Here is a 22,367-nt window from a genome sequence, read left to right on the forward strand (position 1 = left end):
GTTACATATAAGGAGGACTATAGCAGGAATATGGGAAGGGGAGCTGACCTCCAGTTCCTTCTAGGTCAGCTCTGCACAGAAAGGCTTTACTATTTTGATTGGAGAGAATTCTGACATACACTCCTTCAGGTGTATATACAAAAGCCAGGCAGGCTTACTTAAATGGGATGTTTTGTTACCAGATGTTACGGCTTACCTTTGACTCTCTTCCCTTGAGAAGCATGCCTCAATGAGTATTAACAATGTATGTCAAGTATAGGTGACACTGTAATACCTGGGATGTGTGTCTCTTGTTGCTGGTACAGTGCTGACTTAGAGGAATATGAAGGAGTATGCATGGGGACCCCTCAAAACTGAAAATCTGTTCTGGAAAGATGGGTTTATAGTGTAGTTCTGGGGCATCGTTTCAAATAATCTTTTGATGGAAGACCTATGTATGTGGAGCTGCAGACAAGGGGCTGGTAGGACCCCAAAAATCAACACTCGTCTCCACCATGTCTGGCTAGCTCTGATCAGCTCAGTCACTCTGAACTTCCCGCCCTTCCATCATTTAGCTATGTTGACACTAATACTTCTTCCAGCACCCAAAAAAATGATTCTTGGAGTTTTGAATCTGATACACACTTTTCTATAAAGTTTTATAAATAAAATTGTGTACATGCAAAGTGGAGCAATCAGGAGTGCATATTTACATTCAAGAGGAATCTTAGGAACTTTCCCTATGGTGGATTCTTTTGAGCTTTATATTATTTATTTTATTTTCAAAAAATTATTTTGCATTCAACTTTTAGTGAACACATCTGCTGCTCGTGTCAGGTATACAGAATATTTCAGACTTCTGATCCCTGGACATCTATCTTAAGTTCCCTCTGAAGGGTCTTCTTACAGCCACCACAGGCTCTCCTTTGACCCTGCCTACCTAAGTAAATCCCAGGCAGATCCCATGCTACCTTCAACTTGGAGTATATCCATTGGCTCAGGACTGAGTCAGCTAGAATTGATTGCCACCATCAGCGATGACAGCAAAGCAGTGGAAATGACTCTGATATAAGGATTCATATCTCAGAGGAGCAGAAATGGCAAAGACATATCAACCTTCTGGTGCTGAGTAGATACTTGGGTCCTTGGGTTTATACTTGGAAAGAGATGAGGTGAAAAGAATTGACATTTCACAACTAACCTATACTAACAAACTAACTTGAAATCATGTTCATTCACATCACTGAGTGAGGAAAAAGAGTATGTTTGTCTTGTCAGAGGATGGTCATATTCAGAATCTTTGCATCTCTCCTGTTGAGAACGTTAGTCTAGAGGAGCAAACACTTTCACTTCATTCCCATTGACATTGTATGCCAGTTTTTTCTGAGCCACATGGGATAAAGTCAAAGTTATAGTGTAATGGATGTGGGGACCCTCCCTAGATATTAAATAATATTTGCCATGTTCCGTGGAGCAACAAATGTTACTATTGTTCCTTTTACATCTGTTGAGACACAAAATGTGATAGTAAATAGGACTAGAGACTAAAAGTAAGCTAAGTTTTACCTTTGGCCCAACTCTTGACTGGAGGTATGGCCTTGCCTCATTCACTTACCTCCTCTGGGCCCCAATTTACCTGACTCCCCGCAGCTCTACTAGGATGTTTTGTTTAAAAGTCAATATCAAATTGCATCTCTAGGGGAAAAATAATATTACGTGCATGGCACTATTTCAGAGAGATACATGCCTCCAAAACAGCAACTCATAGTCATTACTGCTGTTTTTGAATGTAGAATTACATATTGAGAAGCCAAGGAAGGGGGGTATTCTTTCAATTATCAATTGAATTCTCATTGCCTTTGCCTCCCTGAAATGAGAGGTTCTCCCTTCTACCTGATCTGAATGGTCACTTGTCACCTGTGCTTGCTTTTATCTCCAATCGTAATTGAATTCTGGTGTGTAAGTGGACTTGGCCACAGTGCACAAGGCAGCCGTTATACTGAAATGCTGCATGTCCACACACTGCACTCACCATTGCGAATGGAAGGGAAGCAGAGAAAAATATACAGTGGGCCACCCTTCTCAGACTTGGTTAACTGAAATCAGTTCAAAGACATGTGAGTTCTCTGGAGGCTAAAGCAGATTGGTTTTTGAGAGCTCATTGTATATTTTGTTAATATAACATCAGTTTGCAAATGTATGTTAAGCTAAACATAACAAAGCTGAGCACATGTTTTTTTGTTTTGTTTTGTTTTTAAACTGGTTTTGTTTTCTCAAAAAATGGCAGCAGCTTCCTCGGAGGGCAATGGTAAGTTAGAACACATTTAGCCCAAGAAATGCCAGTTCTTTGACCAAGATTTTAAATGAAAAAATTGTGATGCAGGAAATACTGGAGTGACTCATTATTTAAAGCCACTCCACCCCATGAGTGGTTTCAGAGTACTGTAAAAGGACAGGGAATAGTTTAGATGTCTGTTTTTTAAGGGTATTCGGAATTGTGTGTGTGTTTCTTCTTACTCCAATATCTCCTATTATTCACTCTTTCCTTCTCTTCTCTCCTCTATTCTTCTCTCTCTCAATCTAAATCTCTCTCTCATCCCTCCAGTCCCCCACCTTTTTTGTTTTTATCTTTATTTCTTTTGTTCCTGTACATTTGCAGCTTGAGTGCTCTCTATCTCCCTCTCCCTCTCACATCCTCTCCCTCTTTTCTCCCTCTCCTTTCTCCTTCTCTCTGCACCCTTTTCTTCTTCACCTTCTTAAAAGTCTGTGTTTTTCCTTAAGTTCACACATAAAATCATCTTAAACTACTGGGGAAAATGAAACAATTTTGAAGTTATAGTAATTCATAGATTTTTGTTTTAAAAATAAAAAACTTTAGGCAACTTTAAAAAAACAAGCAAACCTATTTCCAGTATTAGCAAAAATGAATTGAGTTAACTAATCTTAGCGACATGTGAAGAAAAGAATAAAATGAGAACTTGTAGGATGTGGGAGGCTTTGACCTAAGGCATATAAAGGCCACAACACAAGAAGTGAGGTGCTCCATCCTTCAGGCTGTGGAGTGATTCTGAACCTGAGATACTCCTAGAGTCCTTTTTTTAAAAGCAGACTTTTACACCCATCACCCTTGAGCACAGGTCTGTCTTCTCTTTTTCTTCTTCTTTTTTTAATTTTTTTTTTAACTATAGTTGACATATAATATTAGTTACAGGTATACAACATAGTAATTAGACATTTACATGTTTGGTAACCACAGATCTGCTAGAGGTGATAATGTGGGTGGAAGGAAGAAAAACAAAATGGGGCCTTTGGTTACATGACAGATTGTCTGCAGCTCACCCAGGTGAAAGTAAGGGGGAGCGGGAAAGACTTTAGGTCTAAAGCCTTTATCCGAAGGCCTGGGTGTGAATGTCACACACTCTGGAAGGCTGGTCTCTGAAATGATGCATTGCTCTGTCTGGGTATAAGTCTTTATAGCCAAATTAAGCTCCATCCTAATCTCCCATTCACTCTACATGCCATGTTCAACTGGCTCCCAGAGCGGTTGAGTTTCTGTTGTGTTGGCTGAGGAACTGGGGCTCAGAAGCTATAACTAACATGTGGTACCTTATGCCTTGGACCCTCGCTTTTACTGACTGACTCTTCTCCTTGTTTCTTTTCTTTTGTCTTTCCACACAGGCCATGCAAGTAAAGGTACAGGTCAAATGCATGATGTGTCTTTTCTGTTGTAGTATTAGAGATCTCAGGCTCTGGCCACCCTCTGCCCTGTGATCACCAATGGGGGGTGGTACATGATGGATGTTCTCACCTGGATCTCCTCAGGCCTGCTCCAGGGAAGACAACTGCCTGTCAAAGAGTGAATGTAGGCCTACCCACCCTGGAAGGGGAAAGCCGGGGAAGCCAGCCAAGCCTCGCCCTAACCTACCTGAGGTCTCCTTGCTACCTCTGCTCCCTTCCTAAGCTGCCACTCTGCGGCCAGCATGCTAATAAGGATAGAAATACTGACAAAGCTTGAGACCTGGGAGATGCTTTCCTGCTGTGCCCTGCAGAGTCAGAATCCCACTTACTGTCAGTGGTCCCAGCCCTTCACACTGTACATTCCTGCCTCTTGTGCAAGGTTCCCATGATTCAAAGCGGGTTTTCCAAGTCCAGAATTTGAAGTCAGCAGATAACCATGAATTTTTGCATAAAATGTATATATGGTGTAATAAACCTTAAGACAGTTTTCCAGGGAATCCATACAGGTTCTTGCTTGGAAATATTTCTCTATCTCTTCATTAACGTGTATCTGCTGCCATTGTTTCAAGCACTCTCCCTCGGGGATGTGGAGAGAGAGGGGGTGTGCAGGAACTGGGCCCCAGGGAGCCCGTGGTTTGAAGGGGAAAGAGAGCCATGGCCAGAGAGCTGGGGTCTACATATTGACTCAGCTGCTACTTGTTTTGTGACCTTGCAAAAATCACTTCACTTTCTGAGCATCATGTTCTCATCAATAAAACCAACTTGTTTCTATTTTAGAGTTGGGAGGATTAGAAATGTCTTATTTCAGTAGCCAGGCACATTGGAGTCACATCATAGAAGCAGCATTTGATCATAAACTACTGGGACTGGTGAGATAAAGTAGAGAGTGAGCAATCAACTATTTAAATTGTGAATCAAGTCCACATCATCACATTTTGCACATTTACTGTATTGTAAACAGCGAGTTATCTTTTAAATTTATAAGATGTACAGGGTATCTCATGGTTTATATACTTAAAACTGGGTTGTATCCTTCATGAATGATTTGAAGCATTTTCAAGGGTAATTTAGACTGTAAATGAGTCTAGCCTTAGCTGCAACCTTTAGAATTCTGTACCAGAGGTAGGACATGACGGAACCTTGCAAGCGCTCGGGAAGTGATAGCGAGGACTCCTGTGGTCCTGTGCGAACCAGCTTTCTGACCGTGTTCTGGAACACACGAAGCCACTGCTTTTTAGCCTCATTTCTTCCTCCCGCTCAGATTCCTCACTGCCGCCTCCCACTGCGGTCCGGGTCTGGCCTGCTGTTTTGGAGCACCTGGCCCACAGTGGCCCTGCAGCCAGGAGAATTCCCTCGCTGGTCAGGGGCTTTGCTGAGATTTCTGTGATATAACCACCCGAAGGTGCAGTCGCCACGAGCTGGGTGGCAGAAGTCGCATCATTTTAAGAGTGTCTATTAATAATTATGAACCTCTTTCACACTTCAGAAAGTAATTTAAAGAGACCCTCCCAAGGCACTGTTCATTTTGACTCCCTTTTCTCTCTGAAAGGCAACCCTGTATGAAATGAACTCTGCTCCAGCCCAGGGTCCCAGGTCATAGATGCCAATTCGAGGTTTGGCATCTGGTCTCTGCACTGCTCTGAGGGCCCTGGGGCTCAGTGCCCATGGCAGGGCTGCCACCTCATTGCTCAGATACTCTTGGGCACCTCATGAAGCAGAGCTTTGGTGGGCATCAGTTTGCTCTTCCTCGGCATCCCTGACTTCATTTTCTGCTTCTGGCTCTGCAGCCCCTGGCCTCCTCCCCCCCCCCCCCCCATTCCTCTACCCCCACCTCTATCACTCCCCCCACCACACACACACACACACACACTCACACACACACACACATACACACTCTCACTCACACACTCACACACACACTCTCTCTCACACACACACACACTTACACTTTCAGCAGGTGCCCATTAGCTGAGGCAGAGTCTGCTACTAAGGCACCACCTGGGAAGCTTTGCTCTTGCAGGGCCTGACATCATGAAAAGTGGGATCACCGCAGTGCCTTGTCTGACTGAGCCCCCCACCCCACCGCCCTGTGTTGTAGACACTGAGGGTCCTGGGTTGGTTGCCTCAGCCAGTGCTCTGGACTCTCCTCTGAAACTCACTGCTTCCTTGGATGAACTCTCCCTGTGAGGGATGAGAAAGTGTGAACCAGGGTCATCTGGCCAGTTCTCACATCATTTGTTAAAAATACCAGTTTATCTGTTCATTCAGCCAGGAAGTGAGTGAGCAGAGACCGTAGGCGTCCGTGGTGTGTGTGTTCATGTGGTCCTGTGAGCATGTGCACAAGAAGGGGGCTCGGGGTTTTAGGGCCACCTGGTTGGCTGTTGAACACAATCCTTTTACTGTCCTTTGAAATGTCCCGAGGCCCTGCCTGTACTGACAGGGCCACAAGGAGGCAGGTTGCCCCTGAGGAGAGGCAGTTCCCTTCAGAATCACTGAGCCCCTCTGTTTATGTCCTCTCGTCTCCTAGTCTGGAGGGCAGGACCAGGAGCGGAAGAAGACGAAGCGGAGGGGAGACTTGTATTCCATCCAGACCTCCCTCATCGTGGCTGCGCTCAAGAAAATGCTGCCTATTGGTTTGAATATGTGCACCCCGGGTGATCAGGAGCTGATCTCCCTCGCAAAGTCACGATACAGCTGCGTAAGTGGCCGCCTGCCATGGCTGAGCATGTCAGGCCCTCCGTCCTCCTCTGGGTGGAGGGTGGGAGCATATGGACAAAATCCAAGCTGTGCAAAGACAGCACGCCCTCATGGTTGGAGCTGGTCCGGGAGTTAGCATGTTCCCTTTGGAGCACGCCTGTCGTTTCTCTTCTTCCATTCTTGTAATAAAAATCCCAGCAAAACTCTCCTTTGGCTATCTGTACGTCCTGCACCCCACCTTACCTTTGCACAGTGACCTCTGGGAATAAAACGGAGCATCTCTTTCCACAGAGGGACACCGACGAAGAGGTGAAGGAGCACCTACGAAATAACTTGCACCTGCAGGAAAAGGTGATGCACAGGAAGGCAATGAGGACCTATGCAGGCCTCCCTCTGGCTGCCGGGTGCCATCTTCATGCTTAATTTACTCAGGTTTTCCTAGAAACAGTCTCAGAGTATTTGTGTCAAATCATAGGACTAGCTCTCCACCCTTAATTTTTATATTTTGTTCTTTCCTTTGCTGTTGCAAAGAGGCATCCAGGAAAGCATTCTCCCCACTCTCATTCAGCCAGGAAGTGAGTGTGCAGAGACCGTAGGTGTCCGTGGTGTGTGTTCATGTGGTCCTGTGAGCATGCAAACAAGGAGGGGGCTCAGGGTTGGGTCAGGCCTCAGCTTTACTGACAGTGGTGCTTGCTAAACTGTGAAGCAAGACAGGGGGCAGGGCGGGGGGAATCTTGGCACCTCCTGCTCTAGAGAGTTGAAAACAAACTATTTTTATATCTGTGTTGGTATAATCAGAAAAATAAAGATAAATTTTTTTTTATTATTGTAAAGGCTATCTGATATTTTCCCAGGCCTGTAAATCTGAACAGCTCTTTCCTCAGATACATTATTCCCTGAGATGGAGAAATAGGCTGACACAAATAGCCTCTTCTTTTCATCTCAAACATATAGGAATGATAGGGGAGCTGGACATACTCCCCAAAAAAGGGCAGTAAAAAGAAATCCCACCGAAACTGGTTTGGCTCAGTGGATAGAGTGTCAGCCTGTGGTCTGAAAGGTTTCAGGTTCGATTCCGGTCAAGGGCATGTACCTTGGTTGTGGGCACATCTCCAGTAGGGGGTGTGCAAGAGGCAGCTGATCGATGATTCTCTCTCATAGATGTTTCTAACTCTCTATCCCTCTCTCTTCCTCTCTGTAAAAAAAAAAAAAATCAATAAAACATATTCAAAAAAAGAAAAAAAAAAGAAATCCCAAGTGCCAGAAAAAAAAAAAAAAAAAAACTAAATCATAGTATTGAGGAGAGGTTGAAGCAGTTGGAAAAACTTGTAGAGTTCTCTGTTCTAGATATGTATTTTAGGGGCTGGGGTTTCTAATAACCTTAAAGGAAGATAGCTGTGGAACTTAATTACTCATATTGTGTATAATTTCAGAGCAAGAAACTTACATAAAATTAGTCTTGAACCAGTGAAATACATGAATCTCCTGCAAAGACAACCATGAAACCACTAGTAGAGACTCCACCCCCTGGGATATGGGCCGATTAATAGAATTCTTCCCAAAGACAAGCTCATATTTAAAAAATACAAAGTGTGAAAGGAAACCCACTGCTATTAGCCAGAAAAGAGAAGAATTCAAGCCTAAGGAACTGCAGAAAGGAGTTTAAATGTGGTTAAAATATTTAAAGAGATAAAAGTAGCAATGGAATCCATAAATCAAGACTTGCACATAATTTTTGTTTAAAAAGAAGGAAGATATTATTTTAAAAGACCTCATAGTGATTATAAAAATCAAAAATAATCATTGAAACTGGAAATCCAATTTATGTGTTTTAAAAAAATAGACTGGACACAGCTGAAAAAGAATTTATGAATTGGAAGTTTGCCTTAAGGAATTAGGATTCAGTACAGAGAAAGGAATAGAAGAGTTAAGGGACATATGGACTAGAATGAGAAGTCCCTGCACAGAATCTATGGTATTCCAGAAGAAGATAATAGAGAAAATAAGAGAGGGGCAATAATAGAATACCGTCTTGATTAATATGAAATCGTGCTAGACATGAAAGGCTCTTTCAATACAAGAGGTATCGAAAATTCTTCATCTCATGTATGAGCTTTTAATTTTCAGTCTGATGATCCAGCTGTAAAGTGGCAACTGAATCTGTATAAGGATGTTTTGAAGAGTGAAGAACCTTCCGATCCAGAAAAGATTGTGGAGCGTGTGCAGAGAATTTCAGCAGCTGTCTTCCACCTGGAACAGGTAAGGAGCATCTGCTGAGGACTGGGGAAGCAAGACTACCTTAGATACTATTAATACAAAACTCCTGTCTACACTCAGCTCTTAGTTAATGTTCTTGTAAGACAGAAAATAAGAAGCAAGGATCATTCCAGCTCACACCCAGGTGTCATCTTGGCAGTTCATGGTAGCAGACTCCTCAATTCTTTCCCCTTCCAGCGTTTTACAAATGTTTGCCATTAGCTCAAATGAAATACCCTACCCATTTGTAAAGCTTCTGTTAATCAATAAATAGCCAACCACAGTGAGGAGAAGAAAGCAAATTTAATATCTCCACAAATTAAATCTTCTACTAATGCAGTGGTTGGCAAACTGCGGCTCTTTGGCCCCTTGAATCTGGCTCTTCCACAAAATACCACGTGTGGGCACACACGTACAGTGAGATTGAAACTTTGTGCCTCATGCGCAGAATTCGGTTTTCGGCTCTCAAAAGAAATTTCAATCATTGTACCGTAGATATTTGGCTCTGTTGACTAATGAGTTTGCCAACCATTGTACTACTGGGTACATCTTACTGACTACAGTTGAGAAATCAAAATTCTTGCAGGGTTGAGAGAAGTCTGGGCTAAAGATGACCACCTTCGCCACCCTGTCAGCCTGTGCTCCTTGCCCATGTGATTTCTCTTCAGGTGGAGCAGCCTTTGAGGTCCAAGAAGGCAGTCTGGCACAAGCTGCTGTCCAAGCAGCGGAAACGGGCGGTGGTGGCCTGTTTCAGGATGGCCCCTCTCTACAACCTGCCCAGGCAAGTATTCTGTCATCTTCTGTATTGTGAGCCAGTGGTGGGAATTAAGGTATCCTCCCACAGCTGGGCTCTCTTCTGGCCCCGACACTCATGATCCAAGAGGTAGAAATTGGAGTCCTTCACCCATGGAGCCATTATAGTCTTCATGTGATATAAAGGCCTGCTAAGGCAGTCAGGGTAAGCATAAAAACTGAAACCAGATGAGATTCCCTAGTACCCCACGCCTTACTCAGCTCACTGTTTTGCACATGAAGTCAGCCACATAAGCATATGGAAACTCTTTAGTTTTACCTACGTGGGATTCTTTGTGAGGATGTAAAGGCACCCTGGAATAAAGGAACTATTTTGTCAACTGCTTTTTTCTAAATTCCATCAACAGATCAAACAATATTTCTCTGCTCAGGCACTTGGATGACACCAAAATCACTGTGTTTCCTCAGCAGGTACAGAAATGTAACTTGAGAATCCTTTGCACAGTGTATGTGCCTTCAAGGTGAAGAAAGGGCACTGTCCCAAAAGGCTAGTCATGGACATTATGCCTTTATCCTGGTATTTATTCCATATCTGAGTTTAATATTATGTGAAGGCTTGTCTGGAATGTGTGTGAACACGTGCTGAGTACCGGTACAGATTTGGCCAGCACTGGCCCCTTGGACTCACTGTCATTGGTGATGTGATCACATTCTATCCTCAGACTAATTTCAGAATTAGGGAGGTCAGGTCTGTGGTCAATGTATCAGCCTCTGCTTTATCAGCATTGAAATCAATAAGAACATCCTCACCTGGTTGGGAAAAATAAACTCATTTGGTTGAGTACATTCTGATTCCCAGGTAGGTTTTTGTTTTTTTAGAAAATCAGATAAAGTACTATTTCTATGCTTGACATTTTACTTTTATCAAATTGTGCATCTTGACCATCATTTGTCCAGAGTGTCCTGTAACCCTCTCCCGAGTCAACTGACCATTGAGCTTCCCTAGTTGGGGCCTTTGAAGATGGTGGATAATCATGGCCTCTGAGACACACCTGCTTCTCCAGGACTCTCAGGAAAACAGACTAGTGTCTTTGGAAGGGGATCAGGCACTACAGAATCAAATAGAATTCATTAATAAAAATCAGAAAATTAAGTCAAGCTGTCATGGGAATGAAGGCTCACTGAAGTCCTGGCCAAAAAACAACAGTGAAATTCATAGCCCGGTAGAAAAGGCAAAAAGCATAGGGTTCTGTCTGTTTTCAAGAAATGGTGAAACAACAGAAGGCATGCACACTCCTCTCTGGTGGGAATTCGTGCCTGACATTGTGCTAATTTGGCCTCCAGAAGAGCTCAGCTCTAAGCACATATCTCCAGGACCAGCTAGGCAGAAATTTCACCTCTCAAAAACAAGTTATTTTTTTAAAAATACACTGAGGATGCTACTACCCTTTCATATTTTGGTTGCTCCTTCAGCAACTCTACCCTTGTGTGGGTAACAGTAAGTTCAGGAATTCACTGTGTCCTTAATGAAACATAGCCATCCCACCCCTAACCCAGTTGTTTTGGGGGGTTGCCCTGGATTTCCCCTTAGGGTGGAGGAATGTAAGGAGATTTCATAACAGCAACAATAAAAACTGGCTAAGGAGCTATTAGGGGAAACCACACCTCTTCTTCATTTTGTGATGTCGTAGACTGCATGGAACCTTCCAAACTAAAGGGCTAAAGGGATTGCTTTTATTGTGTGGAAACTGTTTCTCTGATGTTAGTTTTTAAAAGAAAACCTGTGTGCTTTTCTCCAGACACAAAATTAACAATTTCTTCCTGACCACCTTTCAACGGGTTTGGCTGGAAAAGGTTAATGAAAAAACTCAGTATGACAGGCTTATACCCATTTTAATGGTAATGTAACCTATGGAGGGACCTGCTCATTCTCTGCACACTCCTCCTTCCTTGACCATGATTTAACATTACCATAAAGACACAAAGTTGTACAATTTTTTTACATAACTCTGATTGGTCAGATTTTAAAGAAAGCTAAGCAACGGCTGTGTTTTACAGGAAACTATGGCAGGTTGATGACTCTGGTCCTGACCGTCTTCCTTTTCTCTCCTTCCCTCCTCACTGCTCTCCTCACATTTGGTAACCCATTGACTGCTATTCAGTGGCTAATTTTCCCAGAGTCAAACCTGGCTTCTAGGGAGCGAGTGGCTTGTGCCAGTTATTCAGCGTTTTCAGCAACCAGGGCCACAGCCAGAACCTGCAGGGCACACTGGAGGCAGACTAATGAGCGCAGCTCGCCCAAGCCTTGACTTCCTAAGTAAAAGCTGGAGCGCCTTGCAGGCATGGCTCCTGGGAGGCCCGGTAAAGTATATCTGAGACTAATCCACTCCCCGTCAGCATGATTTAGATGGGATCACCTGGAGAGGTGGTCGGCCAAAAAGGAAGAACCAAATTGCTGTATTCAACAAATACTCTGAACTGTTCCTAAAGCGGAAATGTGATAAAGACCTTGTGAGACCAGGATCGTGGTTACCTCCTGGCCTTCCACTAACCATTGTTAGTTCATTCAGAAGGTGCCCCAGACATTCAGGAAGCACTGTGTTAGAGGGTTTTGGTTTCTTTGAAATAAATGCTTATGGTGGTGTACTATTGGCTACTCTGACCAATCAGAGGATAAGAATTGTACAAAAGTCCGTTCTGCTTACTAACTGTTAACCTCCCAAACTAAAGTAAGGTGTCCCATGGATCCCTCTTGACCTCACTCTCACCCCTTTCGCTCAGGCACCGCTCTATTAACCTCTTCCTCCATGGCTATCAGAGATTTTGGATAGAAACAGAGGAGTATTCCTTTGAAGAGAGACTAGTACAGGATTTGGCTGTAAGTACTGACTCAATTGGGAGAAGATATGAGTGTGAATGGATTTGATTTCTGTATTCGTGTGTGCATTATAACAGTCAAAAATTCGCAAAAATCAAGAGTGTAAATTTGAAAAGAACTAATGGCATAAATTACCAGGGGGAAGCCCTGATAATGGCCATAAGAGCCAGGGAATGAATTTCACTTGGAGGTGCTAATCACTGTTGTCCTGTTCGTCATCATTATTAACAGCTAATATTTCCTGGGATGCACGGCCATGCCATGGGAAATTCTCGCTAAGTTTTGAGCACCATTGGTCGCAGGAGGCCGCCAGCCCGAGCCCAGGCCCTGCATCTGTGTCAGGAAGGCACATCTAAATCCCCTTCCTACATTCCACGTTTCTGTAGTTGGCCCTCAGAAAATGTGTCATGCCCCATCTCTAACAGACATCATACTGTAAAACTACTTACAATTATACCCAAGGGGGAAGGCAGGGAGCTATAGCAGACCACAGAGCTTCATCCTGGTCCAGGAAGAAAATAAACCCTCCTCTCCTTTAGCCAAACCATGGTTGATTATTTTTTCACTTTTTCTTATTTCTCTCACTTATCTTTTTCTCTTAGCCCTTATTCTCTCTGTTAGTCTTGCCCCATGTTTCTCATATTCACTGTTTCCCACATTTCTTCCTCTTTTTATATCTCCCTATCATTCTCTTTCTCTTTCCCGCTGTCCCTCTTTTTTTTCCCCCTTTCATATTTTCCCCCCTACTTTCCTTCCATTTGTCTTTGATGGCCCTCATTGTTTTCATATGTGCCCTTCAGTCTCCATTAGTATGAAGTTGACAGTGAGCATCATTTTGGCTGTGTACTTCTTCTGAACCATTCACACAATCTATGCAGTTTTCACCAGTTTGCTGAATATGGTCCATCCTGCTGGCTGTGCTAGAGAGCTCACTTTTACCTCTGGCATCAGCTGCTGTAGCCCTTTCTGTAAAAGGAGATAGAGACTTGACAAGAGGAGAAACTATAAGGCTTGCAGCTACTGGCTGGCATCTCTCAGGAACAAGAATTTTAGAATCAGGAGTGAGGTTAGGAAAGAGAGATGTTGGGCCAGGTTGAGTCTAGAGTAGTATTAGTCCCCAAATGGCCCCAGGGCTGTGTCACTCTTGCCTCTTCCCTTTTCCAGCCGAGTTCTCCAAGAGCAAGTTCAGGTGAGAGGCCCAGCCTCTCAGTGACTGTCCAGGGCTGCCCTCCTGAGCTGGGGTGCCCAGAGCTTGCATGCATCTTGCTGATTGGGGTGTGGAGGGCCTCGGCTGTAGTCAGGCTTTGGCTTTTCCTTTCATCTTGTTTTAACCCAAAATTGGAATGTTTCTTTGACTGAAAAAAAACACACACATATCCATTTATATGCTGAACCCTGCACCCTTAGGGCTTCTGTCCTGAAGTAAATACGTGACATAGTGGTTTCTCTTTGTGCTTGTAGTCTGACACTGTGCCTTGCGCTTTGCCTTCTCTCTGCTCGCATGTAGTTGTGTGGCACATGCTGAAATCCACGCCTAAAACCTGTCTGCATTGGTCTGTGTAGAAATCCCCCAGGGTGGAAGAGGAGGAGGAGGCAGAGACGGAAAAGCAGCCAGACCCACTGCACCAGATCGTTCTCCACTTCAGCCGCAATGCTCTCACGGAGAGGAGGTCAGCACCACCAGGGCACCTGCTCCTCCCACGTCCTCCTCTCACGGATGGCATGCCTGCAGAGGGGCTTCCAGGCTCAAGCCACCCTCCTTGCTGCCCTCATGTTGGCCATCAGGAAACATCTAGGGAAACCCCATAAGCCACAGCCCTCTCATCATAATGCCAGACACTCACTGGTCTAATAGATTCCTCCCTCAATTCCATGGCAAGCCAGTGCCCACTCAGATCCCCAGAGTGGTTTCTCAGAATCGGGGTGGGGGTTTGGGGTCTAATTAATTCGCTAGTACATATATCATTCAAGATTTATGTGGCTCTTAGTCTTTTCCTCTGGGCCTTGAAGGTAGCCTGCTAAATATTTCCTTTCCTCTTTCCAGCAAATTGGAAGACGACCCTTTGTACACCTCCTATTCCAGCATGATGGCCAAGGTACACCTGGTTCCTGCCCACTGTCTCAGTTGTTCTCTCTCCTTAGAGCTCTTCAGCACAGAATCTGTCATGCTGAGCAGCAGGCCTGGGACTCAGTCATGACGAGAGCTCCAGGCAGAGCACAGTCCATGTGCCATATGGGTAACACTAGAAAACCACCCCACTGTCCTCCTAGGAAACCTTGGGGCTTTGCAGAAACAGTGGGTACTAGTGGCTAGGATCACATGACAGATCTAAACCAGCTAACCAGGGCTTGGACATACAGACCACCCTGGCATTTTCACTCAGTGTTCAGATACATCCAACTGTTCAAACACATCTGTAGGCAAAGGAAGTTCAGTACGTTTGGAAACAGGCTCAGAAACTAGAGGGAGATCCTAGGGTTCTCTAAAGGAGGCAGCAGGGCCAGAGATGTTATTTCTGTGTCGCATGGAGGGACAGTAACCTCTGGAATACTGAGTGATTAAGGGAACTGCTTCTTCTCAAATGTGTCAGGCAGAAAGGGGGGCATGTTGGGGTACAGAGCACCTTTTCCTTGACCAGATGTGCCACACAGCACGATGGGAAGGGGCACTTAGGGATTTACATTCTAGGTGTCTCTGATCTTCTTCCCAAGCCCTGGTTCTTGTTCAGAAAGGGACAGCTCTCTGTGCTCCTATCTCTTGATTTATACTAGAACTTGACTGGGTGAGAGAATCCAGGTCTCTGCTTAAACCAGATGGGTCCTCATTAATTGTGTGGTCTTGGAGTTCCCATTCTAATTTCTGAACCTCTTTGTAACTGCCCTGCAGTGGTAAGAATGTCCTTGGTTTTACAACATGCGTGAGATCCTGTGAATTGTGTCCTGTCCCCTGCCTCACAGCGGGACAGTCTTGATTTTCAGGTCCACCTGTAATGTGATTGTCTGTCTCCTTTCTCTGTTCCACCAAATCCAGAGTTGTCAGAATGGGGAGGATGAAGAAGAGGAGGAAGACAAGGAAAAAACATTTGAAGTAAGTTTTCACTAAGACTGAAGATAGAACCACCTTCCAAAGCCAACCTTCAGAGGTGGGTGCTGACAGCCATGTGGCCCACCCACCATGTGTATCTGGTAGCAAACACAAAAGTCTGCCTGGATAAAACACTCTGTTACCTGTGGCTCTGCTGTCTGTCTGTCTGTCTGCCTGCCTGCCTGAGGAAAGGTAGCAGGCAGCCAGTCAGTCAGCAAACCACCCATTAGATTAGTTCTTCTGGGAAAGTTTATACTTTATACCCAAGTTTATACTTTATACCCAAGTTTGGTAGTGACAGGCCAAAGAAGGACAAATTCAAACATCCAAAAATGAAAATTCAAAGCAATGAAGACACTGGAATGGTTTTGGCCCTATTGATCTGTAAATGTAATACAATTATAGCAGTTTTTATTTTTGAGGCAATGCAGAACCCTAAATCTCCCAAGATAAAACTATATTAGTTGACTTGTACTCTTTTATAGACAAAATAAAAAAGAGTGACAATAAATTAATATAATTACAGTTCTGTAAAGCCTTGGCATTCTGGTATCCCAAATCCAATAGAGTCTCTGTTGATTGTGGTCTGAACTTTCTAGGTATGTGGGTGTTTTCTATAGTCTCACAGGTAAACTCCAGGTGACCATTCCGCCGGTCTCTTTATATGGCAGGACATTGGAATCAAGCACATTTTAATCTGAGGTTAGTTCCCATAATCATAGAATAAAAGAAGAATTTTCCACTTACCAGAAGTAAATCTTATCAAAATATGAGTGAATTGTGGGTGGACAGTTCTGGAAAGCTGAGTAGCATCTGTCAAATAAACTTAAAAGCTCTGCTTTGTGTGCTACCTTCCTTAGGCAGGTAAAGATCCTCTCTCTCAACTTACCTTCCCACAGAGAATTCCCTGGGGATAAGCAAATCTTGTCCCTGTGTATGTTTTCCAGGAAAAAGAAATGGAAAAGCAGAAAACCCTCTATCAGCAAGCTCGGCTGCATGATCGTGGGGCTGCCGAGATGGTCCTTCAGATGATAAGTGCCAGCAAAGGTAGTTCCCAAGGTTTCTGGATAGGCCCATGTCACTTCCACCAAGAATTCATACTGTAAAATGAAGTCATTATGAAAGAGTCCCAATAAAGCCCAGTTGGTGGGATTTAGGTGGGATTTACCATCTCTTTCCTTGGTGATTCAACCAAATCTTTACCACGATAGGTGAGCGGAGCCCCATGGTGGTTGAGACTCTGAAGCTGGGGATTGCCATTCTGAATGGAGGCAATGCTGGCGTGCAACAGGTAATGGGGACTCTCAGAAGGAGTCAGGCTTCCTGGGGTATTCCCATCGACAACCATCACACTTCAGGGAAGAGTCATTGACTCGGCTACAGGAGCCACCACCCAGAAACATCTTTGCTGGTATTTGTCCTTAGTGACCAATTAGATCAGAGTAAGTGTGGACACCAATCAAGCCAGGCTGGGAGTTGACAGGCAAATGTGTACTTAATGGAGAGGGTTTACACAGGGTTCAAAGAGAAAAACATTTTTTTTCACTAGTAAGTTGTTTTTTACGCAATTACACTCTAGAAGAAATCTTCTAAACCTTAAATTATTTACTTCAACTCTATTGTGAGCAAGGAGCCTGCTCAGTTAATCCCACATACCAGTTGTTTGCTCATTCATTCACTCAGCAACTATTTAGTGATTGCCAGTGATGCCCCGAAGGCAGGCTGTGCTTTAGGGGTGCAGGGTGCAGCAGTGAGTGATGCACATAAAATCCCCTGCCAGCAGGCATTACATGAGAACACATTAGCATAGAGTGCCTGGCACAGGGAATTCATTCAACAATCTGAATTGGAACTGGATGCAGGAGATAGGCATGCACCGGTGCCACTGTTGCTCTGGCTCAAAGCATCTGTATGCAGATGTCTGTGTGACATTTCAAATATTCCTGGCATTCGTGGTGCTTAAATCCTAGGGCTTTTGAGAATCCAAACTCAAATTATACCACTATCAAATATAATTCTTCCCAGCCTTTATTAATCCCAAACAAATGTCTTATTAATAACTACCATTTCTGCCCTACCAGTGTGGCTCAGTGATTGAGGGTCAATCCATGAACCAGAAGGTCACAGTTCAATACCCAGTCAGGACACATGTGCCCAGTTTATAAACTCAATCCCCAGTTGGGGGCGTGCAGGAGGCAGCTGACAGATGCTTCTCTCTCATGTGTGATGTTTCTCTCTCTCTCTCTCCCTCTCCCTTTCTCTCTGAAATAAATAAAAACATTTTTTTTTAAAAAAGAGAACTACTATTTTCTAAGACACCCCTCTCCATCACCACCTCATTAGCTGATTTTCTTAAAGGGCCGTTTTTAAAAACAAAGAAATATTATTATGCCAGACAAAGTTCCTGCCCTCACAGTAACAGAGAAGAGAGGAGACAAAGTCTGATTGTGAAAGAAATGCTGAGCTCTCAGAGAGGCTCATTACTGCTAAGCTCCTTGCTTCAGTGTGTCAAACTCATTGTGGGAGCTGTTCAACCACAAACATGACTAAATCATGATCTCAGTGCTTGTTCCCAAATAGGAGAGACTTCAAGCTGTAAGTCTATGAATGTGAAAGATCTACACACTGCCCTAGCAGAAATTCCAGTGGATTTTATAAAAATTTCCACCCTTAACGATCCAGGTTCTGTTGAGTAGAGGATGTGGGGGTCAGACACATGGCAGGTTTAAGTCCACAGGGTAACAACCCACCACTGGATCTGACTCAGTGTGCCTGCTTGACTAGGACTTTGCTTATTTCTCCCTTACAATTAGGAGGGTCAGTACTTGTGGTATAGTTTCCATTGTTTTTTTCTTTTAAAATGTGTCTCCCTTGCAGAAAATGTTAGATTACCTAAAGGAGAAAAAGGATGCTGGATTCTTTCAAAGCCTTTCTGGTCTTATGCAGTCTTGCAGGTAAATATGGGAAAACCACCCACATCAGTTTTTAAACTCTTCATTCTTCAAGGGAAGGGGAAATGATATGGGGAGGGCCATGAAGTTATTGAGAAAGAAGTCACCTACTGGAGAAAGTGAAGAGGATGAATGGGTATTGTTCCTCCAGCCTTCAGGATGATATTCAAATTGTGTTCAGAGGGGGAAATGTAATGTCCATTGGGGAAACACATACACACACACACACACACACACACACACACAAACACACACACACATCTGTTTGTTGGATTGGTAATCACCCTCACCTCCTTTTTTTGTTATGTTGTTATCCTCAGAACTGAGTGTGAGTTTCTCCTAAAAACATCCTATCTAATAAAAGAGTACTTTGCAAATTAACCATCACTCCAACACACAAGATGGCTGCCCTCATGTGGTAAAGATGGCTGCCTTCATGTGAACACAAGATGGCTGGCAGAGGAGGGCAGTTGGAAGGGACCAGGCCTGCAAGGGAGGGCAATTGGGGACAATCAGGCCTGGAGGGGAGGGCAGATAGGGGTGATCAGGCCAGCAGAGGAGGGCAGTTGGGGGTTATCAGGCCTACAGGGGAGGACAGTTTGGGTGGTGGTGGTGGTGAGGGGGGACCCAGGCCTGCAGGGGAGGGAAGTTGGGAGGGACTAGGCCCATGGGGGTAGGCAGTTGGGGGGGATCAGGCCTGCAAGGTAAGGCAGTTGAGGGGAACCAGGCCAGCAGGGGAGAGCAGCTGGAGGTGAGGGGGGGGGGGCGTGGACTACAGGGGAGAGCAATTAGAGATAGCCAGGCCTGCAGGGGAGGGAAGTTGTGGGTGACCAGGCCTGCAGAGGAGGGCAGTTAGGGGCAACCAGGTCTGCAGGGGAGGGCAGTTAGGGGTGACCAAGCTGGCAGGGGAGGGCAGTTAGGCATCTATCAGGCTGGCAGGGGAGTCGTTAGGGAGTGATCAGTCTGTCAGGCAGAAGCAGTTAGGGGCAATCAGGTAGGCGAGCAATTGGGAGCCAGTATTCCTGCATTGTGAGAGGGGTGTACGACTACCCTTGAGGGTGCCAGATTGGAGAGGGTGCAGGTTGGGCTGAGGGACACATACCTCCCCTTAAGCTCATGCACGAATTTCATGCACCAGGCCTCTAGTATGCTCATAAAAATCAAACCAGAAAAGAATGGAAAAGAGGAGGAATGCCTCATTATGACTCAATGCTATGTTTTCATTAAGCACTTTGTTAATCTTTAGTCTTAACTGGCCTTGGAGCCTGAATAGATATTTGGTAGGTATATATTTTGACAGAGGTACATCCTAACATGAGAACATTTTGTCATAATCTAAAAATCAAAGCATTAAACTTTCCAAGCATATTACAAAGTGTGTAAGCCTCTCCTCATGGTGGAACCTACTGACAAATGAACAGTTTGTAACCTAAAGTCAGGTTACCATAACTGCTCATTTCAGAAATGAGCCAGAAATCTAAGAAAAGTGTCAGTTTATTCTCTAATTTTTACATATATTTCTGAATAGTCTGCAACTCATTCTAAAAAAAAATAATTCAAAGATATAATTATCTGGCTCATTTGCCTCCAGTTAATATCCTTTAGAATGGAACATTACATTTTCCATTTGAAAATTTGGAGGATGAACATTCTTTCTTATGGTGGACTTCATAATTTTACTAACCTTACTTGATTGGGTAAGTATTGTACTCTGGGGCTGGAGGGAGTATATTTGAGCTGCAATACAGTCCCTTGTTCTTACCTCCCCAACCCACACTGAGAGCCAATTTGTTTATTACCTCTCTTAGAAAAAGAAAATGTAATATTGCCAGTCCTGACTCACTGAGGGTAAAATTGTGCATGTGCACTCAGGTGGCGAAAATCATGGCAGTTCCATTCCATATTGCTCATGAAAGTCTCAATTAAATTCCTAATAATTCCCTTGGTGGTCAGCAATACTCAATATTGTTAAACTCATTTATAAGGCTGACTTGGAGGGAGGGACAGGTGACATATCTTTATAGGCCAAATGAGTTCTAACACATGTTTGAAGGTATTTTAGTCATCTGAGTCCGATTATAAACATAATACATATTTGTAAAACATTTAAGCATTAGAGAAACATAAAGATTTGAAATGGGTATTTCGTGATGGAGTAAGGGTCAGAAATGTCTGTTGCTTAGATTGCCTCCTGAATCAGAACTGCTGCTTCAAAGCAAATGTCCTATTCTATGTTATCCTCTTGGACAGCAAAACCAAAATGAAAGGTCATTTGTGTTATTGAACTGACCCTTTTGACAGTAGGATCTGTGAAGAACCAACAAGATGGAAACAGGAATTTTCACTGTTTTCTCTTTTAAATTCATCTAAATTAAAGCATGTCTGTGACTCCCTAAAGGGAAAAATAGGCTTTGCGTTTTCCAATAATGTCTTTCCAAGCCGATGGCCATTTCCATTGCCCAATAATAAAAGGCATGGTAGGTTTTGCAGAATCTTAATGGGTTCAGCCATAAGCTTCCCTAAGAGCTATAGTCTTGTGAGACTTTATGTTCTGTGAAACCTTTCAGATTAGAGAAGGAGCTAGAGTTTTTTAGAGAAATAGAATGAACCCCAATTGGAAATAATATGAACACACAGTCTGCTCATTGTGTTTTGTTTTTTTAATATATTTTATTGATTAGCAATTGACTGTAAATTTCCTTTGAAAGATCTTAGAAACAAATCATTTCTTCTTTATTTGAAAAGCCTTTTTAAATCTTCATAAGAAAGGATTCCAACTGGACAAAACGACAGCCACCACAAGTGTTTCTACCCCTCTTCACGGGTGTGACAAGGTCTGTGAGCACTAGGCTTCCTTGGGAAACATTGGCAGCATAAAACCTGACTCTCAAACACACTGTGATGTGTTAGTGCATTTGTGAAAACCCAAGGACAGGATCTTAGTCAGTAGGTGCATTGACGTTAGAAATCTATTTTCCCGGTGTGCACAGCCCTGAAACTTGCTTTCCTTTGTCTATTACAAGTGTCCTTGATTTGAATGCATTTGAGAGGCAGAATAAAGCTGAAGGCCTGGGGATGGTTACTGAGGAAGGAACACGTAAGTAACTAATGAATTCGAAGGCCACTCTCTTCCTGAAAAAATTTCTTAATTATTTCCCGTTAGAGCCCTGCTCATTGATCTTTGAGGACTGGCTACATTTCATACATTTCATACATTTTATAAATAGTTTAGCAAAATATTTCCATCAGTAACTGTGATAAAACCATCATCCAGGCTGGATGTGTTCATAGAGCCAGTGCTAGCTAAAGACAGTTTGTCATGGTGTTTATGGTTTTCTTACTTTGTACTCTCCTCTTTTTCTCTTATTCACCAGTCATTGTTCGTGAACGTGGTAAGTGTGAGTTTCTGGCTGGAGTTCCTACCATGGGTGCATCCTAAGAGATTGATTTAATTGCCTCAGTTCCAACACATTTTGGGCTTGGTGGTTGCATGACTTGTTTAACTCAACAGTTTGATGCTTAATTAAAGAAAGGTTTTTCATGTAACAAGTAAGGATTATGGTTTGGGAACCATTCCTACCACCAGCCCGGTTATTTTCCTTACAAATGCATCTTGGGGCTAAATATTTTAGCTTTGCCGATCATTGTGTTGTGCAGCCTCAGTTCCGGGTTAATCGGGTTGATCAGCATACATCCATAGTTCCCTTTCCAAAGCATTCAGACACAGCTCCTGAAGCATTTTTGTAGTCATTTGTCTTAGAAGGTGTTCTGTGTTGAGAAGCAAGCAAATGCTCACTAGTGTCCTCTGTTTTCAAGGTGAAAAAGTGCTTCAGAATGACGAGTTCACACGAGATCTCTTTAGATTCCTACAGTTACTCTGTGAAGGACATAACAATGGTAAGTGGAACAGAGAGATTTGTCAAGGGAAAACAGCATTCAGGTGCAAAATTTTGATTCCATTCAGGAAGCCACATTCCATTCCAGCAGTAGCTAATTTCAGGGCAACCGTTAACTCACTCCTAAATAAGAA

General features: G+C 43.6%; 1 protein-coding gene across 3 annotated transcripts in view; it reads left to right on the plus strand.

Annotated features, from left to right (window-relative positions):
- Window positions 1–22,367, plus strand: part of RYR3 (ryanodine receptor 3) — a 508,007-nt gene that overhangs the window by 449,554 nt on the left and 36,086 nt on the right. For 2 of the 3 annotated variants that reach the window (XM_084861661.1, XM_084861662.1), the window contains exons 70-83: window positions 3,658–3,672; window positions 6,245–6,415; window positions 6,706–6,765; window positions 8,542–8,673; window positions 9,339–9,451; window positions 12,205–12,301; window positions 13,865–13,971; window positions 14,346–14,397; window positions 15,333–15,389; window positions 16,334–16,433; window positions 16,598–16,677; window positions 18,264–18,340; window positions 21,361–21,438; window positions 22,137–22,234. In XM_084861661.1, the coding sequence (XP_084717787.1) occupies window positions 3,658–3,672; window positions 6,245–6,415; window positions 6,706–6,765; window positions 8,542–8,673; window positions 9,339–9,451; window positions 12,205–12,301; window positions 13,865–13,971; window positions 14,346–14,397; window positions 15,333–15,389; window positions 16,334–16,433; window positions 16,598–16,677; window positions 18,264–18,340; window positions 21,361–21,438; window positions 22,137–22,234 (1,237 nt within the window). The remainder of the gene's footprint in view (window positions 1–3,657; window positions 3,673–6,244; window positions 6,416–6,705; window positions 6,766–8,541; window positions 8,674–9,338; window positions 9,452–12,204; window positions 12,302–13,864; window positions 13,972–14,345; window positions 14,398–15,332; window positions 15,390–16,333; window positions 16,434–16,597; window positions 16,678–18,263; window positions 18,341–21,360; window positions 21,439–22,136; window positions 22,235–22,367) is intronic. The other variant, XM_084861660.1, reaches the window with a different exon arrangement.

This window comes from Pipistrellus hanaki (genome assembly GCF_964339955.1).
Source record: "Pipistrellus hanaki genome assembly, chromosome: 1".
NCBI lineage: Eukaryota > Metazoa > Chordata > Mammalia > Chiroptera > Vespertilionidae > Pipistrellus > Pipistrellus hanaki.